The following is a 21,381-nucleotide window of genomic DNA, read 5'->3' as shown; positions in this document are numbered from 1 at the left end:
CCCTGGCAAGTTATATAAATGCGCTGAAAAACAAAAATTATTTATTGGTTTAGGAAGGTAAAGTAAAAAAATGCAGGGTACAATGTCACTGGAGGAAAATGTTTATGTATAACATAGGTAAATCAGCGTTCAGAAGTGATATGAACGGACAAAAAATGATTGTGAATTTAAGAAGAAACACATGAGCAGCTTCTTTTCACTTTCATCAAAGCCTTTGTCATCCTTTGAAAGGAAAATGACTAGCGAAACCCCATTCCCAAATACTAATGTAGCTATAGCTACAGGTAGTATAACAGATAACCCCACACCCGGTATCTCCTCCTCATTAACAAGCATGTTCTCTTTCATTTCTAAAATAAACTGTAATAACTTAAAATTGTATGGTCCTAAAATGTTACTAATAGCATTATTGGTATAGATCATGCAAAAGTGTTAATATGCTGTTTCAGCATGTTTTTGATAGCAAGACTGCTAAATCTTTCATATATGGAGAACATAATGAGCATACCTCTCCTGCTGTTTAACAGTTACATATTTTGTTAGGCCTAGGAAAGTTAACGTGTTAATTTTTGCAATCAATGTGTCCTGTTTAACTCATTAAAAATATTGCCGCATCCAGAGCTGGCCGTAAGGCAAACTCCTCGGGCAGTGGATTGGTTAGGGTGGCATTTTCATGTAATGGCGTTGGCGATAATGCACCCAGGCAGATGGACCCCTGACACATCTCCTGGCTGTTAAAGTGCTCTATAAGTGTTGTGTCTTCAAAACAGCAATCATGGAGTTGCTTTTATGTCGGCTTCTCCAGGTAGTCCTGTTCTCCTCAAACAGGTCTTGACCACCTGAGGAGTGGGTCTCTCTCAGGACTGGACCTAGGAGCACTATACTGTTATTTCCATGGTGCACCAGTTGAAAAACACTTGAGAATATAATTATCAAGTAGTTGATGGCGATGAACAATTGAGAATAGTATTTGTGGAATTTTAACACAAGTTTAAATGTACACCCATTTAAGAGATTCGTAATATTTCAGTTAAATCCGTCTTTAGCAGTGCATTCAAAGTCAACAGTCGTTTTGTCGTTTTTTACTTTGACAAGTCTGTGTTTCATATACTATACCAATTTGAGAATTTAATACATTGGCCTCATTTTCTTATTGCCTTCTTTTCAATTTGCCTTTTAGGAAGGTATTCAAATTCAGATTGTTCTCGCTCAAGTAGTATGTTGTTAAAAGTTCAGGTTTAAGGTTATTGCTTAAGTTTAAACAATGCCATTAGATTTTTTTTTTCCTTTGTGTTGATTAATTTTGTGATTGAGTGTGTATTTACTTAAATTTATAATTTCATATTTTAATGTTAGATGTGATTAATCACGATTAATTACTCACATTTATGCGATTTTTTTAATCGATTCCCAACCCTAATTTGGTGCAGATTGAAGGTTAAACCACAAGCTACAGTCCAAGAACATGCATGTTAATGTTCAGCTATAACAGCATGTAGGTGGATCATTACAAGGTACTGTAGGTGAGACTTTAGAGGCTATGCAGATCTCAACATTTCAGTGACTGTGGTGAAAAGATTGATATAGTTTGCTCCTAGTGTCAATAGAAAGCCTAAATGTCAATTGGAAATGTATTGATTAACTGGATGAGCAATTGTGAAGGAACTGTTGTTTTGCTATTTTGAATACTGGAACTTGTGGAATACATATTGTAAACTCAAATGATACCATAACATCCAATTTGGTAAGGAAATTTGCTAAAGTGAACTTTTTGCTAAGCAAGATTTTTTTTAAAGCATACTACATATGCCAACATTCCCTTGTGAGGACATAACACTGCACTAATACGGGAACACAAGTCTGAGATTTAGGGAAAAGTGATTTCTTTTTTTTGTTTTTTTTTTGTGGAAAGACTCATGATATCCTGATAGTTTACATGCAGTGCCTTTTGGCAGAACCATTCCTCTTTTATTTGGTCCCCTTTTTATGCTGTATGTCAGAGCATCCTCTACAAACAGAGGATGAAAATGAGTTTGAAGGTTGCAGCTGACAGTGTGAAAAAATCTGAAGTTTACAGTTGATAACTTGATTTACAACTGAGTGTACTAAGAATTTTAAATGAAAAATACTTATTTTGCAAAGCATTCACTATTTGCTTTTAAGAAAAGTGACATCTTTTTTTGTTTTGTTTTGTGACAGAGATTTATTTGAAATAGTTTTGCACAATAATTCTTACATTCTTACAGCTCTTGCTTCACGTTGTCTTCAGCTCATTGTGCACTACATTCCCATCATCAGGGCTCACTTTGAAGCTCGTCTACTTCCAAAGCAGTACAGCATTCTCAGGCACTTTGACCACATCATGAAGGCAAGAAACTTATGTTTTTAATGTAGCTCATGAAAGTCTTAACACAGGTTTTTAAGTATTTGGTGTTAGTCATTCCTTTCTTCAGTGCTGGAACTGTTTTTAGTGTACCTAAACATAGCATTCTCCACAGTCCATAAATTGTTTTGTTTTTTGATTCTTTTAATCATATACCATATGTGTTGCTGTTTATTTAGCTTTTTGCATTTGCTGTTTGTTTTTCTCAGACTAATTCTAACCTTTATTTAATTTAATCTCATAGTAATTTAAGTGGCACTGGACAATTTTATATTCAGTCAGACTATATTAGTATTTCATGAAATCAGTTTTGACTTGTTGTTGATTTTTTTTTTGTTTTCCATTTTTAGGAATACAATGACCACATTGCTGAAATCTCTGCAAAACTTGTTGCAATTATGGATAGCTTATTTGAAAAAGTTTTAACTAAGGTGAATATTTAAGCCTTTCACTGAAACAAAAATGCCTTGATTGGATCAGAGTTTCTGAATGAAGAAAAGCTTGCAGCAGTTCTGTGTAATTACTCTTGTTCTTCTTTTATTCTTGTTTATTTAGTGTATAGAGTTGATGGGAGTAAATCAAGTTTTTAGGGCAGATCCACACAGAAGCAACATGTAAACATCACATAGATGGTATTCAGACTAGAGCTGTAAGGCAGCAGTAATTAATATTTTAAACTTGTGTAAAGCTGTGATTCAAACATGACATTTCATGCCATAATTATTTCTATTTCTTCCACTGGAAGAATATTTATTAAAGTTTTCCTTTCATATAATTTAAAATGATTGTACATAGTTTTGTTTTTTGTGTTTATTGTAATAATTTTAAGTTAATTAACTCAGAGTGATGAAGAAAAGTCCAAACAGGACATACATGTAAAACCGGAAAAAAATGGTAACAACCACAAGTTTCCTGATTTCAAATGTTCTTCAGTTTTAAAGGGTTATTAACCGGTAGTAGTAAGGAATAATCAAAAGAGAGAAAATGTCACTTGCAAATACAAAGAGCAGAAATAAACATATTGAGAAATTTGCATGTAAGCATAAATTTCATTTTTTTAAAAATAGAAAGAACATGGTAATGATATTGGCCATAAAGTTGTCATAGTTACATACCTACAACCGCACGCTCATTCAGGAAGTGGTCCCTTGAGGCGGAGCAGGCTCTGAGCGACTGCTTTGGAACTACGGACTGGGATATCCTGCAGGGGTCACAGAGTGAGAACATTGTGGAGGTTGTTGACTGCACTACTGACTACATCAACTTCTGTATGGACATTGTAGTTCCAGTAAGAACAGTACACTGCTATGCTAACAACAAGCCTTGGATTACAAGTGACATCAAGCGCCTTTTGAAAAAGAAGAAAAGGGCTTTTAAAGGCGGTGATCAGCATGAGCTGAAGCGCGTGCAGAAGGAACTCCGAGTCCAGCTCAGGGCGGCGAAGGAGCAGTACAGGAGAAAGATGGATAAGAAGTTGCAGAATAACAGCATGAAGGAAGTGTGGGATGGGATGAAGATCATCACTGGCTGCAGCTCGAAGCGGGGTGCTACCATCGAGAGAGACATGGAGAGACCAAACCAGATGAACAACTTTTTTAACAGGTTTTACCACCCTAACCCACTCTCACCTCGGAGTACTGCACCCTCCACCCATCATTCTGCTGATACCAGCATAGGAGAGAGTTTCCCCTCATCCACAATTACAGCAGCCCAGGTAAGCAGAGAGCTGAGGAGACTTTGTGCCAGCAAAGCAGCGGGTCCAGATGGAGTATCGCCACGACTGCTGAAGGCCTGTGTGTTGGAGCTGGGGAGTCCTCTACAGCGCATCTTCAACCTGAGCCTGGAACAGGGGAGAGTCCCCAGGCTTTGGAAAACATCTTGCATCACCGCAGTCCCAAAGGTATCATTGCATCCTAGTGAACTGAATGACTTCCGGCCTGTCGCTCTGACGTCGCATGTGATGAAAACCATGGAGCGGCTGCTGCTTCACCACCTGAGGCCACAGGTCCGCCACGCCCTCGACCCTCTGCAGTTCTCATACCAGGAGAAGGTGGGAGTGGAGGATGCCATTATCTACATGCTACACTGATCCCTCTCTCACTTGGACAGAGGGAGTGGTGCTGTAAGAATTATGTTTCTGGACTTCTCTAGCACCTTCAACACCATCCCAGAGATGGGAGTAGATTCATACCTGGCAGCATGGATCGTGGACTATCTTAGACAGACCTCAGTATGTGCGTCTCAGGAACTGCAGGTCTGACATTGTGGTCAGCAACACAGGAGCGCCGCAGGGGACTGTACTTTCTCCGGTTCTGTTCAGCCTATATACTTCGGACTTCCAATACAACTCAGAGTCCTGCCACGTGCAAAAGTTTGCTGACGACACTGCTATCGTGGGCTGCATCAGGAGTGGGCAGGAGGAGGAGTATAGAGACCTAATCAAGGACTTTGTTAAATGATGAGACTCAAACTTCCTACACCTGAACACCAGCAAAACCAAGGAGCTGGTGGTGGATTTTAGGAGGCCCAGTCCCCTCATGGACCCCGTGATCATCAGAGGTGACTGTGTGCAGAGGGTGCAGACCTATAAATATCTGGGAGTGCAGCTGGAGGATAAATTGGACTGGACTGCCAATACTGATGCTCTGTGTAGGAAAGGACAGAGCCGACTATACTTCCTTAGAAGGCTGGCATCCTTCAATATCTGCAATAAGATGCTGCAGATGTTCTATCAGATGGTTGTGGCGAGTGCCCTCTTCTACGTGGTGGTGTGCTGGGAAGGCAGCATAAAGAAGAAGGACGCCTCACGCCTGGACAAACTGGTGAGGAAGGCAGGCTCTATTGTAGGCATGGAGCTGGACAGTTTGACATCCGTGGCAGAGCGACAGGCGCTGAGCAGGCTCCACTGCATCCACTGAACAGTATCATCTCCAGATAGAGGAGCAGCTTCAGCGACAGACTGCTGTCAATGTCCTGCTCCACTGACAGACTGAGGAGATCATTCCTTCCCCCACACTATGCGACTCTTCAATTCCACCCCGGGGGGTAAACGTTAACATTATTCAAAGTTACTGTCTGTTATACCTGCATTTTTATCACTCTTTAATTTAATATTGTTTTTTATTATTATGCTGCTGCTGGAGTATGTGAATTTCCCCTTGGGATTAATAAAGTCTATCTATCTATGACCACAAGCAATCCAAATTACTTATCAAGAATTGTGCATGTAGTGTTTCTGTCCCTGAATTTTGATTGATCGATTCTGTTGGGGTGACATTTCAAAGACAGTCTGCTGTTGTATAAGCTATTGGGAAGACTGTTTAATGCTTAAAATACTCTTCATATCATTCAAATAACAATATTTTTTATATTTGTCCAGGCCCACTAATTGTTACTTGTTGGGTAATTTGGTTTTCCTGTCAGTATTAACAGACACAGTTGCAATTTAATTTAGGTCAACAGATTTGAAGAATTTAGTTTTTTCTTCCTGGCTCTGCACTTTTCTTTAAAATGTGCATGTTTGGTTAGTTGGCTGTAATAAATTGGCCTGGAATTAGTGTGTATGTGTACGCTGTGTGATTTCACTGTATATGCAGTAGGTTTATCTTATTGAAAGAGGTGAATAACTGCATCAGGTCATTTTCTGTTTTAATATATTTTGAAGTATATGCAATATATTTTATGGTGTATGTGAAAATATTTTTTTCATTATAAAATTAAGAGATTTTTGTGATGATCAATGGGGAAAATGATTTAGGTCAAGTACATTATAATTAATTTTAATATGTTAAAATATGCAAATGCCACAGTGGAAAGAATGTCTTTTATAAATACTTTATTTTAAAGGGCAGGTAATTTCCTGTTCTGAGGGTAAAACATAAATTAAAGAAGCTAAACAATCCTTATTTTGGAATTAACACAAGAAATTGAGCCAGGACAGCAACATATTAATTTGAGCAATAAGTTCTGTCAAAGTAAGAGCTGATTTTCAATTGAAAAGCTACGTAACACAATTGAAAAAAGGGTCTTCTTTCTGTTAAATATAGAACTCTAATCTAGTACCTCATGTAGGCTAAAGTAGTTATTGAATTTAAAACATTGTTTTACTTAAGCATTTGTCTTTATAGGCCTTTATTTTAATTAAACTTTGTATTATTATTATTATTGTTATTTTTTAGTATGAAGTCAAAGCACCAATGCCATCAACCTGTTTTCGAAATGTCTGCAAACAAATGGCTAAGATGCATGAAGCAATATATGATCTACTGCCTGAGGAACAAACACAGGTTTGTCCTTTATTACTTTTGTTTACCCACAGTGTGCTTCATATTTTGTTTGCATTAATTTCCATCATTTTACAATTATTAGGAAATCTAAAAGGGTTTGTTATTTTGACAATTGAATTCTAAGTGCTAGAATATGTTGAATGTTGAAAACTGCCTCTGAAGTCCTATTCTTGTAAGAAATTTAAAAAAATGTTGTCTTTCATCTTATATCACAAAATACCTTGTGCAAATTCACATGTGGTATCATACAGATCTCTGTGACAAGAGCAACAGTAAATTGTGTTAGTAATTCAGGTGATGAATCTTTTTATACCATTGTTCTCATATGTGCTGTTTTGCAACTCTTGTAATAGTTTGAATTGGTCAAATAAGACAATGACTGGTAAGTTCACTTTGGTTACTGTTTATGTTTAAACAGATAAAAAAGAGAAAACTATAGTTATACCTTGTGTACTTTAACAAAACATTGTCAATTGGATGAGCTGGGGAATGGTTAGCAGATTGATTAATCAAAGACTTTTGCCCAGTTTGGCAATTGCATCTTCAGCATACAGTGGCAGGAGGACACGTTGGCATGTTTTAGAACGACTCAAGGGTGCAGACTCAAAGACCGATCCAGAGAATAAAGACTGTGTTAGGAATTTTGAGTTGACCATTTATTACCTATTATTACTTTTGAGTGTGTTACTTGCATGTGGTGTCCGTGGATAGGGTAGCCTAACTAAAGGAGAGAATAGGTAAGAGGCCCTTTTGTGTCTTCGGCACCTCTCCACTACTACAAAGGATGCAGCAACAGAAAGGCAACAGCAGCAATCTTCTAGTCAGCCAAGTTTCTCTGTTTTCAGTTCCCACATTTTCTCACACCTTGATGTGTTAGGAGGGGCTAACAAACACATTTTTTGTAATTATTTGAGAAAATAAATATGGATTAATAAACTCTACTCTAGACTAAATAAATGTATTTTTTACACTAGACTTAAATATTTATACAGTGTCTGAGCCCCAAACATTGTATGAAGGCTATACCAAAGCAGGGGGTCTATATAACAGATGGCACTTTACCCTGCTAAGATTTTACTACTTTTTTGGTGCTACTAGGAGACTAGAATCTTGAGAGCGATGCTGTCATGGTGGATAGCATTTAAGTAGATGATCCCATAAATATTCTGGGAAATGTCCTTTTAAGGCTTTATAGGTTAGAAGCAGGATTTTATTATCAATAGAAAATTTGAGAGGTAGTGAAGGCTAATGTGATCAAATTTTCTGGTTCCTATGAGTACTCTGGCTGCCACGTTTTGAACTAACTGAAGTTTATTAATATTAGTTGCCGAATTCCAATTAGTGGTGTATTGCCGTAGTCTGTTCTTGAAGTTATAAATTCACAAACGAGTTTTTTTGCATCTTGCATAGTCGGCATCCATCTCAATTTAGTAATGTTACATAAACTAATGTGCTGGTGCATAATATCTCCTAGAGGTAGCATGTAGAGTGGAACCTTGGTTCACAACCATAATTCGTTCCAAAACTCTGGTCGTAAACCGATTTGGTCGTGAACCGAAGCAATTTCCCCCATAGGATTAAATGTAAATACAATTAATCCGTTCCAGACCATACGAACTGTATGTAAATATATATTTTTTTAAGTTTTTAAGCACAAATATAGTTAATCAAACCATAGAATGCACAGCGTAATAGTAAACTAAATATAAAAACATTGAACAACACTGAGAAAACCTTGAACAACAGAGAAAACTAACATTGCAAGAGTTCGTGCTGTACTGTAGCCTTGTGACCCGATCGCTGTAAACACTCTTTTTAAATGAGTTTTAAGCACAGGGAAAAAAATGAACATTTGAACAAATCCGAACTTTATTTAAAAACCAACCATAAACCACCAAGAAAGTATCATTGCAGGAGTTCACGCTAATAGCTTACAACCTGATCGCTGTGTAAACTTTTTTTTTTTTTTTAAAAAAAGTGTTTTAAGCACAGGGAAAAAAATGAGCATTTGAAAAATCAGAAATTTAATAAACAACCAAGAAAAGTAACATTGCAACAATTCATGCTACGAACCGAAAAATGAACATTTGAAAAAACCGTAATACAAAAACTAACCATAAACCACCAAGAAAACTAACCTAGCATGAAGTGAGGAGGAACTGGGTGGAGAACAATCCGGTCTCGTCACAGTTGAAGACTTGTTGCGGGATGTAGCCTTTGTCCTCCACTAATTTTGTGAAATTTTTCATGAATTCTTTTGCAGCTTCAGCGTCGGAACTAGCAGCCTCTCCATGCCTTACCACACTATGAATGCCACTTCTCTTGCGAAACTTTTCAAACCATCCTCTACTGGCTTTAAATTCCTCACTTTTGCCACTCGTAGAAGGATAGTTTTGCACAAATCACCATGAATCTTCATCGCCGTGCTTACGCTATCCTCTGCAAGTTGCTTCTCGTTCAGCCACACTAGCAACAGTTTTTCCACCTCTTCCAGCACTTGAGGCCTCTGCCTGGTTAACGTTGTAACTCCTTTTGCAACATCAGCTGCTTTAACAGATTCTTTCTGCTTTAGAATAGTCGAAATCGTAGATTTTGGCTTCTTGTACTCCGCGGCAAGATCAGTAACATGAACGCCACGCTCATACTTTTCAATAATTTCTTTCTTTACTTCGATTTCAATTTTCTTCAAAACTTTCTTCTCACCACTCTTCACTTGCTTAGAAGCCATGGTTAACTGCAAAAGCACATGAAATACTGTAGAGCACAAAGAGTTCACAGGTAAAGCACGCACGTCTGACTGAGAAAAATGAACAGGGAGAGGCTAAACACGTGCTTAAATACAGTAATCGGCGCATACGAACCGGAAGGGAAATGAAATAGAGCACAAAGAGTTCACAGCATGTGCAAGCACGCACGTCTGACCGAGAACAATGCAACACATGTGGAAATCATCGGCATGCACAAACCGAAAGGGAAACTGGCTTGTTCGTGTACTGAGTGTGTGGTCGTGAACCGAGGCAAAAGTTTGGCGAACTTTTTGGTCGTAAACCGATTTGTACGTGTACCAAGATGTTCGTGAACCGAGGTTCCACTGTATAGGTAAAAATAACAAGGGGGCCCTAGTTCAGACCCTAGGGAACTCCATGCTTAACAAGAGTTAGTTTGGAAAGTTGCCCATTGATATTATATGTCAAAGTATAATCTTTCAGTTAGGTATGATTTTAAACAATGAAAGTGTTCATCCATTGATTTCCATAACATAGGTCTTTAGGTCTTTTCAACAAGATATAATGGTCAACTGTATCAAATGCTGGACTGAGGTTCAGTAGAATCATTATTGAAATATTTCCTTGGTTGGCAGACATTATCAGATCATTTGTTTACCTTGACAAGTGTTTCTGTGCTATCATAAGGTCAGAAACCTACCTGAAATAGACGAGGAATCTTATGCATGTGAAGAAACAGAGACAAACTCTTAAGATCTTTCCAATGAAGTGGATGTTTGAAATTGGACCGTTATTTGACAGTTAACCTGAGTCCAGGTTCAGCCTTTTTATTATGGTCTTTATAACTGCTAATTTAAGAGGCCTGAGGATACAGTACTTCATGTTAACAGTGATGTATTAGTAATAGGGAATCCATACCCGGGCTCCCGATTACCGGATGTTTCCCATTCCTGCATTTCCGGGAATGAAACTGCTGGAATTCCTGGGTGAACGGGAACGGCCAAGCATATATAGCGTGTAAAAATCAATCAAGAAATAACAGAGTTATAGTTGAAAATAATTAAGTGGCATGGTTTTTTGTCCCACGTTGTAGTGTGTTGCTCATTAATTCAGTCAACAACAGACCAGCAACAGTCAGTCTCCCGGCTCCCACTAAGACTGAGCACAGTGGACTGGGAGGTATCTGCACTCTGCAGCTCACGAATGCTGGAACGGGGCAGAGTTCATTGACATCTGTGCGGTTGACAGCTTTGAACAGCAACTTGAAATTGCAATGCGTCAGTCTGTTGCATCCGCATTATCTGTGCCAAGAAACTTGCCATCACAGAATGATGACAAACTGGATGCATCAGTAAAAGCTGAAATGGCGGTGTTTCAGAGCAACGGGTAGCACGGCCATTGTTTAGAACATGTGTATCAGTATCTGATGACTGTGCCGCCTACTTCAGTGGAGACAGAGCTTGCTTTCTCAGCAGCTGGTGTACTCTGCACGAAGGTGTGCTCTCGCCTGGACGACCGGACGCTCGACACGCTCTTATTACCGCAACTAACTACAGTGCATCCGGAAAGTATTCACAGCGCATCACTTTTTCCACATTTTGTTATGTTTCAATACTTATGTACATGTGATTTTTTTTTTTTTTTAATAAATTTGCAAAAACCTCAAGTAAACTTTTTTTGCGTTGTCATTATGGGGTGTTGTGTGTAGAATTCTGAGGAAAAAATGAATTTAATCCATTTTGGAATAAGGCTGTAACATAATAAAATGTGGAGTGATGCGCTATGAATACTTTCCGGATGCACTGTAATTAAAAAAATTAGAATAAGAATTCATATAATCTGGTGTTTTTTCTGCTTTTGACTTTCCTGTCTTTCTCTCAGTTCTTCTTCTGTTAGGTTTTTTTTTTGTTTATTTATCTAGTGTTCTTTCTAGATTGATTTAGAAGTAACTTGTTGCATAAGTTCTTGAAATTTTATCTACTTGATTATATGCTATTACTTTCTCAAATTAATTAAAAATATATTAACATTTTTAAAAAAAATCACACTGAGGATCTATTCAAAATAGCTTTAGAATTTGCCAGAAAAATATTAATGCTGTAGTATATACTGTAGATTGGAGTAGATTCATATCTAGTGGCATGGATCGTGGACTATCTTACAAACAGACCTCAGTATGTGCGTCTCGGGAACTGCAGGTCTGACATTGTGGTCAGCAACACAGGAGCGCCCATCCTGGACCCCGTGATCATCACAGGTGACTGTGTGCAGAGGGTACAGACCTATAAATACCTGGGTGTGCAGCTGGATGATAAATTGGACTGGACTGCCAATACTGATTCTCTGTGCAAGAGAGGACAGAGCCGGCTATACTTCCTTAGAAGACTGGCGTCCTTCAACTTCTGCAGTAAGATGCTGTAGAGGTTCTACCAGACGGTAGTGGCAAGCACCCTCTTCTACGCGGTGGTGTGCTGGGGAGGCAGCATTAAGAAGGAGGACGCCTCACGCCTGGACAAACTGGTGAGGAAGGCAGGCTCTATTGTAGGCACGGAGCTGGACAGTTTGACATCTGTGGCAGAGCGAAGGGCACTCAGCAGGCTCCTATCAATTATGGAGAATCCACTGCATCCACTGAACAGTGTCATCTCCAGACAGAGGAGCAGCTTCAGCGACAGACTGCTGTCACCGTCCTGCTCTACTGACTGACTGAGGAGATCGTTCCTCCACCACACTATGCGACTCTTCAATTCCATCCATGGTGTGGGGGGGGTAAACATTAACATTATCCAAAGTTATTGTCTGTTTTTACCTGCATTTTTATTACTCTTTAATATTGTGTTTAATTTAATATTTAATTTAATATATGCTGCTGCTAGAGTATGTGAATTTCCCCTTGGGATTAATAAAGTATCTATCTATCTATCTATCTATCTATCTATCTATCTATCTATCTATCTATCTATCTATCTATCTATCTATCTATCTATCTATATTATTAATTAACAAATATTGATTAGTTAAGCATCCTGAACCCCTTATTTATTGCCTTTAGATTGCTTCAATGTTTTGTTTTTCTTCCACTCCTATTTTAGAGTGAGTACCTCATACTGAGGTACCGCTGACTTTTTGCTGTTTGGTTATGGGATGGTTTACCAGATTAGACTTGGACAGGATGTAGCACTGCATCTCATTGTTTTTCTGTAATTCATTCATTGTAATGCAGTGCATGACCTCGTTTAAAATGGTCATATAAAAAATACATTAAACATCTGGTTAATTTTCAGTCTTAAACAGAATATGGTGTTGGATTAAATACTGTGTATGTGTTTAAGCGTTTGCTTTTCTCCTCTATAGATGTTGTTCTTAAGGATAAATGCAAGCTTTAAGCTTCACCTGAAGAAGCAGCTGACTCGACTGGCTGTAGTAAATGATGGTGGCCCACAACATGGGTATGTAGAGTTCCATGGACCAACACCCTTTGAAAGTTTTATAAATAGTAGTAGATTTAATCATTTTATTTCTAAATACAGTTCCACAATTCAAAAATAAAAAACAATCTGAACAGATTTGAAAACTTAGAATGAGCTTAATTTAGAATGAGGAAAAAAAAAAAGAATAAATATATAGCCAAAGTAAATTGCCACTTGTTTTATAGTTGTGTATTATAGCAATACAAGCATGTGCTATTGTAGGTAAACGTATATTTAAAAATAATAATCTGCAAAATAAAAGTAACTTTTAATCATTTAATGAGCTCCACATCATTTTGAAAGGTCCCACTACCAACGTAGGTTGCTTCTAATTGGAATGCTTATTGGCATATTTCACTGCCCACCTATATAAATATATATATAATATTTTTTTCTCTCCTCTTCATATGCAGACTTGTTATGGCAGATGTTGCCTTCTACACTGGGAATATACAAGCACTGAAGACACTTGAAAATTTAGATTTGAACATGGCAGAGATTTGGAAACAGAAGAGGTGATAGTTACATTAAGTCCATGAGTAGACTATATCCTCCTGTGTCTAAGTATTCGGAACTGGATTTCAGAAGCAGGAGCCTTCAATGTAGCAAATGTGGCAGTCACAGCCCGTCTGAAGTGACCTGTGGAGAGTCAGATCTTAGGTTGATTTCATTCCTTGCACAAGTACCGAGCTGTCCTTGTCAGTTGATTCTTGTAGACTGAAAGACTTGGGTCTGTTTAAAGCATAAAAGTAGCTGAATTGAATGAGCTCTCTTGTTGCTGAAGGAAATTTCTTCATCTCATGTGCAATTATAGATGAATAATTGGGTACAGTTTATAATAGATTTTTAGTCATGAAAAATTAAAGTTCTGCACGGAAACATTTTTTTTTCTGCTACCTTGCATGGTAATTTTATTTTTTTACAGATGTCTGTATATTTTTTTTTATTTTGTGCATTGAAAATGATGCAGTAAATTAAGTAACCCATCAAAATCCAACTTTTAAAATGAACCAAATTATAGAGAGTGTGTGTGTATTCTTGCACACAAACTACTGTATGTATATTCAAATTAATGCATATACATATGTATATAGATAAGCAGAGTAAATCTACATGTATATTAAAATAAGTAAATATACACAGAATTACATTCTTAAATACTACTTGTTATTTGTGTAAATCATAGAAACTATATGATGTTTTTTCTTAACTATTTCAGTCTTCTAAAATTCTTCTGTAATTTGGTTTATTGTTAACAGCATCTGACTAAAGAGAGGGACACTAATTTTTTCCAGGTATGATTGTTCTTCCATTATGGTGTGTTTCAGTACAGTATGATGCAGTTTGCATTCCGTAATATTTATTTAGATGGGTTGTAGATTGACCTTGAGAATCAAGTATTACAGGTTAAGTGATTTTTTTTTTTTGTATTGCCACTACTGAGTAATTATGCTGTGATTTGTTGCTAACACAAAAGTGCCTACTTACACAATCAAATATGTGGAAAACTTCCAACAGAGGTTCCCATTTGAGTGCCTAATACAGTTTTCTGACGTATGGAAGGACACCTTGCTGTGATAGCAGACAAATGAACAAGCATGCCTGAGTTTTTATGATGAAAACTCAAAAGATCAAGAACTGTAATAAATGAATAATATGAAACGTGTGTTATGTGTGATGCTTTGTACTTTTAGATACCATCTTGTAGGTTATGTTCCAGAATGCTTATCTGGAATATTTAAACACTTCAGACAGCTATTGGAGCTCCATTTGAGGACCTTACTTTATTTTTGCTTCCCTGCCAGTTCATTGGTGTGGCATTAGTTGAGTTTTTATTGTATTGTATTTATGTATTCTTTGTGTTTTGCTGTGGGGTTCTCCTTGCATTCTAGTTGCCTCCTCTCATCTGAAGGTGCCCTGCAAGTTTTAACTTTCATTTCTGTTTGATGTTTTGTACAGTTCCTTTTTTTACTTCATTTAATTTCTCCCTTTTAACATGTATATTTAAAACATTATTTGTGTCAAGTAGTAATTGGTTAAAACCCATATTCCTTTTGCACTAATTTAGACTTACATGTTGTTGGAATTTTTAAAAATGAAAGAAATACAGTATGTTATAATTCATGCAGTTTCAAAATTATTCTGCCAGAAATGCTTGGAAAAATATATAGTTGTGCTTGAAAGTTTGTGAACCCTTTAGAATTTTCTGTATTTCTGCTTAAATATGACCTAAAACATCATCAGATTTTCACTCAAGTCCTAAAAGTAGATAACGAGAAACCAGTTAAACAAATGAGACAAAAATATTATACTTGGTCATTTATTTATTAAGGAAAATGATGGAATATTACATATTTGTGAGTGGCAAAGTATGTGAACCTCTAGGATTAGCAGTTAGTTTGAAGGTGAAGTTCGAGTCAGGTGTTTTCAATCAATGGGATGACAATCAGGTGTGAGTGGGCACCCTGTGTTATTTAAAGAACAGGATCTATCAAAGTCTGCTCTTCACAACACATGTTTGTGGAAGTGTATCATGGCAGGAACAAAGGAGATTTCTGAGGACCTCACAAAAATAGTTGTTGATGCTCATCAGGCTGGAAAAGGTTACAAAACCATCTCTGAAGAGTTTGGACTCCACCAATCCACAGTCAGACAGATTGTGTACAAATGGAGGAAATTCAAGACCTTTGTTACCCTCCCCAGGAGTGGTCGACCAACAAAGATCACTCCAAGAGCAAGGCGTGTAATAGTCGGCGAAGTCACAAGGACCCCAGGGTAACTTCTAAGCAACTGAAGGCCTCTCTCACATTGGCTAATGTTCATGTTTATGAGTCCACCATCAGGAGAACACTGAACAACAATGGTGTGCATGGCAGGGTTGTAAGGAGAAAGCCACTGCTCTCCAAAAAAAACATTGCTGCTCGTCTGCAGTTTACTAAAGATCACGTGGACAAACCAGTAGGCAATTGGAAGAATGTTTTATGGATGGATGAGACCAAAATAGAACTTTTTGGTTTAAATGAAAAGCGTTATGTTTGGAGAAAGGAAAACACTGCATTCCAGCATAAGAACCTTATCCCATCTGTGAAACATGGTGGTTGTAGTATCATGGTTTGGGCCTGTTTTGCTGCATCTGGGCCAGGACGGCTTGCCTTCATTGATGGAACAATGAATTCTGAATTATATCAAAGAATTCTAAAGGAAAATGTCAGGACATCTGTCCATGAACTGAATCTCAAGAGAAGGTGGGTCATGCAGCAAGACAACGACCCTAAGCACACAAGTCGTTCTACCAAAGAATGGTTAAAGAAGAATAAAGTTAATGTTTTGGAATGGCCAAGTCCTGACCTTAATCCAATCGAAATGTTGTGGAAGGACCTGAAGCGAGCAGTTAATGTGAGGAAACCCACCAACATCCCAGAGTTGAAGCTGTTCTGTACGGAGGAATGGGCTAAAATTCTTCCAAGCCAGCGTGCAGGACTGATCAACAGTTACCAGAAACGTTTAGTTGCAGTTATTACTGCAATGGGGGGGTCACACCAGATACTGAAAGCAAAGGTTCACATACTTTTGCCACTCACAAAAATGTAATATTCCATCATTTTCCTTAATAAATAAATGACCAAGTATAATATTTTTGTCTCATTTGTTTAACTGGTTTCTCTTTATCTACTTTTAGGACTTGAGTGAAAATCGGATGATGTTTTAGGTCATATTTATGCAGAAATATAGAAAATTCTAAAGGGTTCACAAACTTTCAAGCTCAACTGTAAATACCGAAAGAGAAATTAAATTATCCAATCACTTTGTTGACAGCAGGACCGAATAGTAACTAATTGCATGGTTGGCATGTCAACGCAGATAGTGCAACATTCAGGTAACAGTTTAGTCATCTTTGTGTGTCAGGTGTGCTTCCCAGTGATGAGTTTGTTGTCCAGTTTTTGAAATCTTAAACATACTCTGTGCACAGAGTACTGATAATTCTAAATGTTAAAATGATCATCTCCACTGCCACCAAAACAAAAAAATCAACAGCTTTAATATACTACATAGAAAAAATATGGCTAAATGTCCTATTTTAAACATTACATTGTAGGTCAGAAAACACCAGAATCTTGACCAACATTCTGTCAGATACAGATATTATACAGAGTTGAAAGGCCAAGTGACTGCAGTAACATGGTCCTTGAAGGACAGCGGGTCATCAGTCCCCACTTAAGTGTTGCATACTGACTCAGAGGGTCTTAGCAGTAATGAAACATGAACAGAGAAAGAGGGACGAGCTGGAATAATGAGAAGGTCTGTCTTTGCCAGGTTGAGCTGGAGATGATGTTCTTTCATCCAGGTTGCAATATTCACAAGGCATGCAGAGATTCTAGGTGATACCATGTTGTCCTCTGGGGGAAAGGCAGATATAGCTGTGAATTATTCAGCAAAAGTGTGTCAAGAAAACAGGTAATTTGCCCCTCTTTTCTTGAGCAAACCGCTTCTGCTGTGTCAGGCTTGAAGGATGCCTTCTCCAGACTGCATGTTTCAGTTCTTCCCATAGAAATTCACTTGTATTCAAATCAGGGCTCCTAGAGGGCCCCTTCAGAATAGTCCAATGTTTTCTTCCTTGCCATTCTTAGTTGTGTATTTTGGCTCATCCTGTTGGAAGATCGATAAAGATGAAAACGTACTCACAAGCAAGGAGAGTGTGTTGAGCAGATGGAAAGAGTACTTTGAGAGGCTGATGAATGAAGAGAACGAGAGAGAAGAGGTTGGATGCTGTGGAGATAGTGAATCAGGAAGTGCAACGGATTAGCAAGGTGGAAGTAAGGACAGCTATGAAGAGGATGAACAATGGAAAAGCCGTTGGTCCAGATGACATACCTATGGAGTTGTTTAGGAGAGATGGCAGTGGAGTTTTTAACCAGATTGTTTAATGGAATCTTGGAAAGTGAGAGGATGCCTGAGGAGTGGAGAAGAAGTGTACTGGTGCTGATATTTAAGAATAAGTGGGATGTGCAGGACTGTAGTAACTACAGGGGAATAAAACTGATGAGCCACAGCATGAAGTTATGGGAAAGAGTAGTGGAAGCTATGTTAAGTGAGGTGATGATTAGTGAGCAGCAGCATGTGTTTCATGCCAAGAATGAGCACCACAGATGCAAAGTTTGCTCAGAGGGTGTTGATGGAGAAGTTTAGAGAAGGCCAGAAGGAGTTGCATTGTGTCTTTGTGGACCTGGAGAAAGCATATGTTGTGGTATTGTATGAGGAAGTCAGGAGTGGCAGAGAAGTACGTTAGAGTTGTACAGGATATGTACGGGGGAAGTGTGACAGTGGTGAGGTCTGTGGTAGGAGTGATGGATGCATTCAAGTTGGAGGTGGGATTACATCAGGGATCGACTCTGAGCCCTTTCTTATTTGCAATGGTGATGGACAGGTTGACAGACGAGATTAGGCAGGAGTCCCTGTGGACTATGTTTGCTGATGACATTGTGATCTGTAGCGATAGTAGGGAGCAGGTTGAGGAGACCCTGGAGAGGTGGAGATATGCTCTAGAAGAGAGGAATGAAGGTCAGCAGGAAAAAGACTATACATGTGTGTAAATGAGAGGGAGGTCAGTGGAATGGTGAGGATGCAGGGAGTAGAGTTGGCGAAGGTGGATGAGTTTAAATACTTGGGATCAACAGTACAGAGTAATGGGGATTGTGGAAGAGAGGTGAAAAAGAGAGTGCAGGCAGGGTGGAATGGGTGGAGAAGAGTGTCAGGAGTAATTTGTGACAGATGGTTATCAGTAAGAGTGAAAGGGAAGGTCTACAGGACGGTAGTGAGACCAGCTATGTTATATGGGTTGGAGACGATGGCACTGACCAGAAAACAGGAGACAGAGCTGGAGGTGGCAGAGTTAAAGATGCTAAGATTTGCATTGGGTGTGACAAGGATGGACAGGATTAGAAATGAGTACATTAGAGGGTCAGCTCAAGTTGGACGGTTGGGAGACAAAGTCAGAGAGGCGAGGTTGCGTTGGTTTGGACATGTGCAGAGGAGAGATGATGAGTATATTGGGAGAAGGATGCTAAGGATAGAGCTTCCAGGGAAGAGAAAAAGAGGAAGGCCTAAGAGAAGGTTTATGGATGTGGTGAGAGAGGACATGCAGGTGATGGGTGTAACAGAACAAGATGCAGAGGACAGAAAGGTGTGGAAGAAGATGATCCACTGTGGCAACCCCTAACTGGAGTAGCTGAAAGAAGAAGATCATCCTGTTGGAAGATCGATGACCTGTGACTGAGACCGAACTCTCTGACACTGGGTAGTATGTTTCACGCCAGAATGTCTTGATATTCTTGAGATTTCATTGTTCTCTGCACAGACTCAATGCACCCCATGCCAGATGCAGCAAAGCAGCCACAAAACATAACCGAGACTCCATGTTTCATAGTAAGTATGGTGTTTTTATTTAAAAGCTTCATTATTTCATCTGTGAACACAGAGCTGATGTGACTTGTTGAAAAGCCTCAGTTTTGTCTCATCTGTCGGACAGGAGCATTGTGCATTTGAGCCAATTCCAGTCTGGCTTTTTTGTGTTTTAATTCAACAGATGGGTCCTACTGGATCTTCTTCCATTGAGCCCACTGTCACTCAAAAAGTGACGAATGGTATGATCAGACACTGATGGACCTTGACCCTGGAGTTCAGCTTACATTTCTTTGGAAGTGGTCCTTGGCTTTTTGTCTGCCATTCTCATGATCCTTCTGCCCATTCTGGGGTTAATTTTCCTCTCGTTGTTGCGTCCAGCGAGGTTGGCTGCAGTTCCATGGACCTCAAAACTCTGAATATTTGCCACTGTTGTTACAGGAACGTCAAGCTGCTTGCCTTTGCCTTTCACATGTTTGTCTATCATTTTCTTTCTGATCTCCTCAGACGACTCACCTTTTCTTTCTCTGGTCCGTGTTCAGTGTGGGACACACGATGATACCAAACAGCAGGGTGATGACGTTTCTCCATTTAAATCATCTGAATGACTGACTGAGCAATTGGAAACACGTGATACAAATTCAAGATAACCGCTAGTTTGAAAACTCACTCTAATCCAGTTATGTAGGGTCTTTTCTAGAGGTACCAACAAATGTGTCCAGGCCTTTTTGAAAGCTCTTTGTGGAATAAGCAATACTTGATCTCCTTTCTTTCTTGTTTTGCTTTACTTGATGTCATCAAAGGCATGCAGGTATACTGGGACACTTAATTTACATTTAATGACCTTTCAGGAGGCATACAGCACTTTGTCAATGAGCTATAAGAGTACCAACAAATCTGTCCACGTCTGAGGTGCAGAATTTATTGAAGACTCCGTGGCGTATTGCATGTTGTTTGCTTTCTCCTACAAGTATGGTCTTAAGCCTGACGCGTTTTTCTTTTTGCAAATGCACTCTCCACTCTTAGGCAAGGCCACTGTAATGTCACAGATGGCTCCATGTATGAGGTGGCCTCCATCTGTCAATGGCACAAGGAGTTTCCCCTTCTCTTTATGCCCATTTTCAATATAATGTCCTAGAGGCCACTATAATGTATATTTGGCCTCATTTTAGTGCAGCTAATTTAGATTTGCATATCCTAAATGGCCCTAGTTTTAATTTGCAACTTTTAAGTTTTAAGAAGCTAATTTGCGTTCAACAAAAATGAAGAGCACTGTTCAACTTTTGGAGCGATTCTTTGCTCCTCTGGTTTTTGTCCATTCAGAAGGTTTGATCATTCACTGGCCCCTTCTCCCAGACACTTGCTGTATGTTTCTAAAGATGTGTTCATTCCCAGAATGCCAATAGAAAGTCTTCCAAATCGACACCCTTGCATGTTTCTTTGTGTATACCAGCCTCCGTTCAAAGGACATTTTCAGATGCTGGCTGCTGCATGATCCCGAAATTAAAAAAATCAATGGGGAAAAAAAAGCAAACCAGCCAGGGTCAACCTCGCTAGTCATTCACCCGTAACTGGACTAATTCTGTTTGGACAGGCCCGCCCAGACACGGCCCACCACAGTTTCTCAATGTCTGCCCTTTGCCCTTCAGAGAATTGCACAAGCTGGACGGGCGGCTTCTGCTCCCCTGAGCTCGGCCACTCTGGGACGTTTACCTTTGTGTTCTTTAGCTGCTCTGCTGTTGCTTTGGCTGTGGACTTGGGGTCAAAGTCCTGCTGAAAGCTAAACCTCCTGCTTTGTGTCCTGTTAGGGCCGGTGAGTGGCCCAGTCCCAGCCGTGTTGATTTCTCAGCCTAATGATGGCCTGTTTTTACTTGTATGGTCCGCTCTTTGGACCTCACATTGAGAGTTCACAGTGACAACTTCCAAATTTAAATTCCACACTTGGAAAAATTCCAGACCTTCTATCTGCTTAATAGTTAATGGAATAATGAGGGACCTGCTCCCACCAAGCTATGGGACAGCTTATCAGTCAAATGTCCAAATACTATTGAGTTATGGCTGTCATTCCTAAATGGCTCATACAATATTTCTGTATATTGAAATGAAACAGCGGCCCG

At 39.0% G+C, this 21,381-nt stretch overlaps 1 protein-coding gene across 3 annotated transcripts in view; it reads left to right on the top strand.

The window, feature by feature from the left end:
* The window catches only part of vps54 (VPS54 subunit of GARP complex), a 163,731-nt gene extending 149,204 nt beyond the window's left edge, over window positions 1-14,527 (top strand). Inside the window, exons 19-23 of one of the 3 annotated variants that reach the window (XM_028820123.2) lie at window positions 2,247-2,368; window positions 2,734-2,814; window positions 6,562-6,669; window positions 12,750-12,844; window positions 13,279-14,527. In XM_028820123.2, coding sequence (XP_028675956.1) covers window positions 2,247-2,368; window positions 2,734-2,814; window positions 6,562-6,669; window positions 12,750-12,844; window positions 13,279-13,384 — 512 coding nt within the window. In that variant the 3' untranslated portion in view covers window positions 13,385-14,527. Of the gene's footprint in view, window positions 1-2,246; window positions 2,369-2,733; window positions 2,900-6,561; window positions 6,670-12,749; window positions 12,845-13,278 lie in introns of those variants that run through there. The other 2 variants (XR_007933614.1, XR_007933615.1) reach the window with 2 other exon arrangements.
* The last annotated feature ends 6,854 nt before the right edge of the window (window positions 14,528-21,381 follow it).

This window comes from Erpetoichthys calabaricus, chromosome 15 (assembly GCF_900747795.2).
Source record: "Erpetoichthys calabaricus chromosome 15, fErpCal1.3, whole genome shotgun sequence".
NCBI classification, from domain to species: Eukaryota; Metazoa; Chordata; class Cladistia; order Polypteriformes; family Polypteridae; genus Erpetoichthys; species Erpetoichthys calabaricus.
This window is presented reverse-complemented; position numbering and strand designations above follow the sequence as displayed.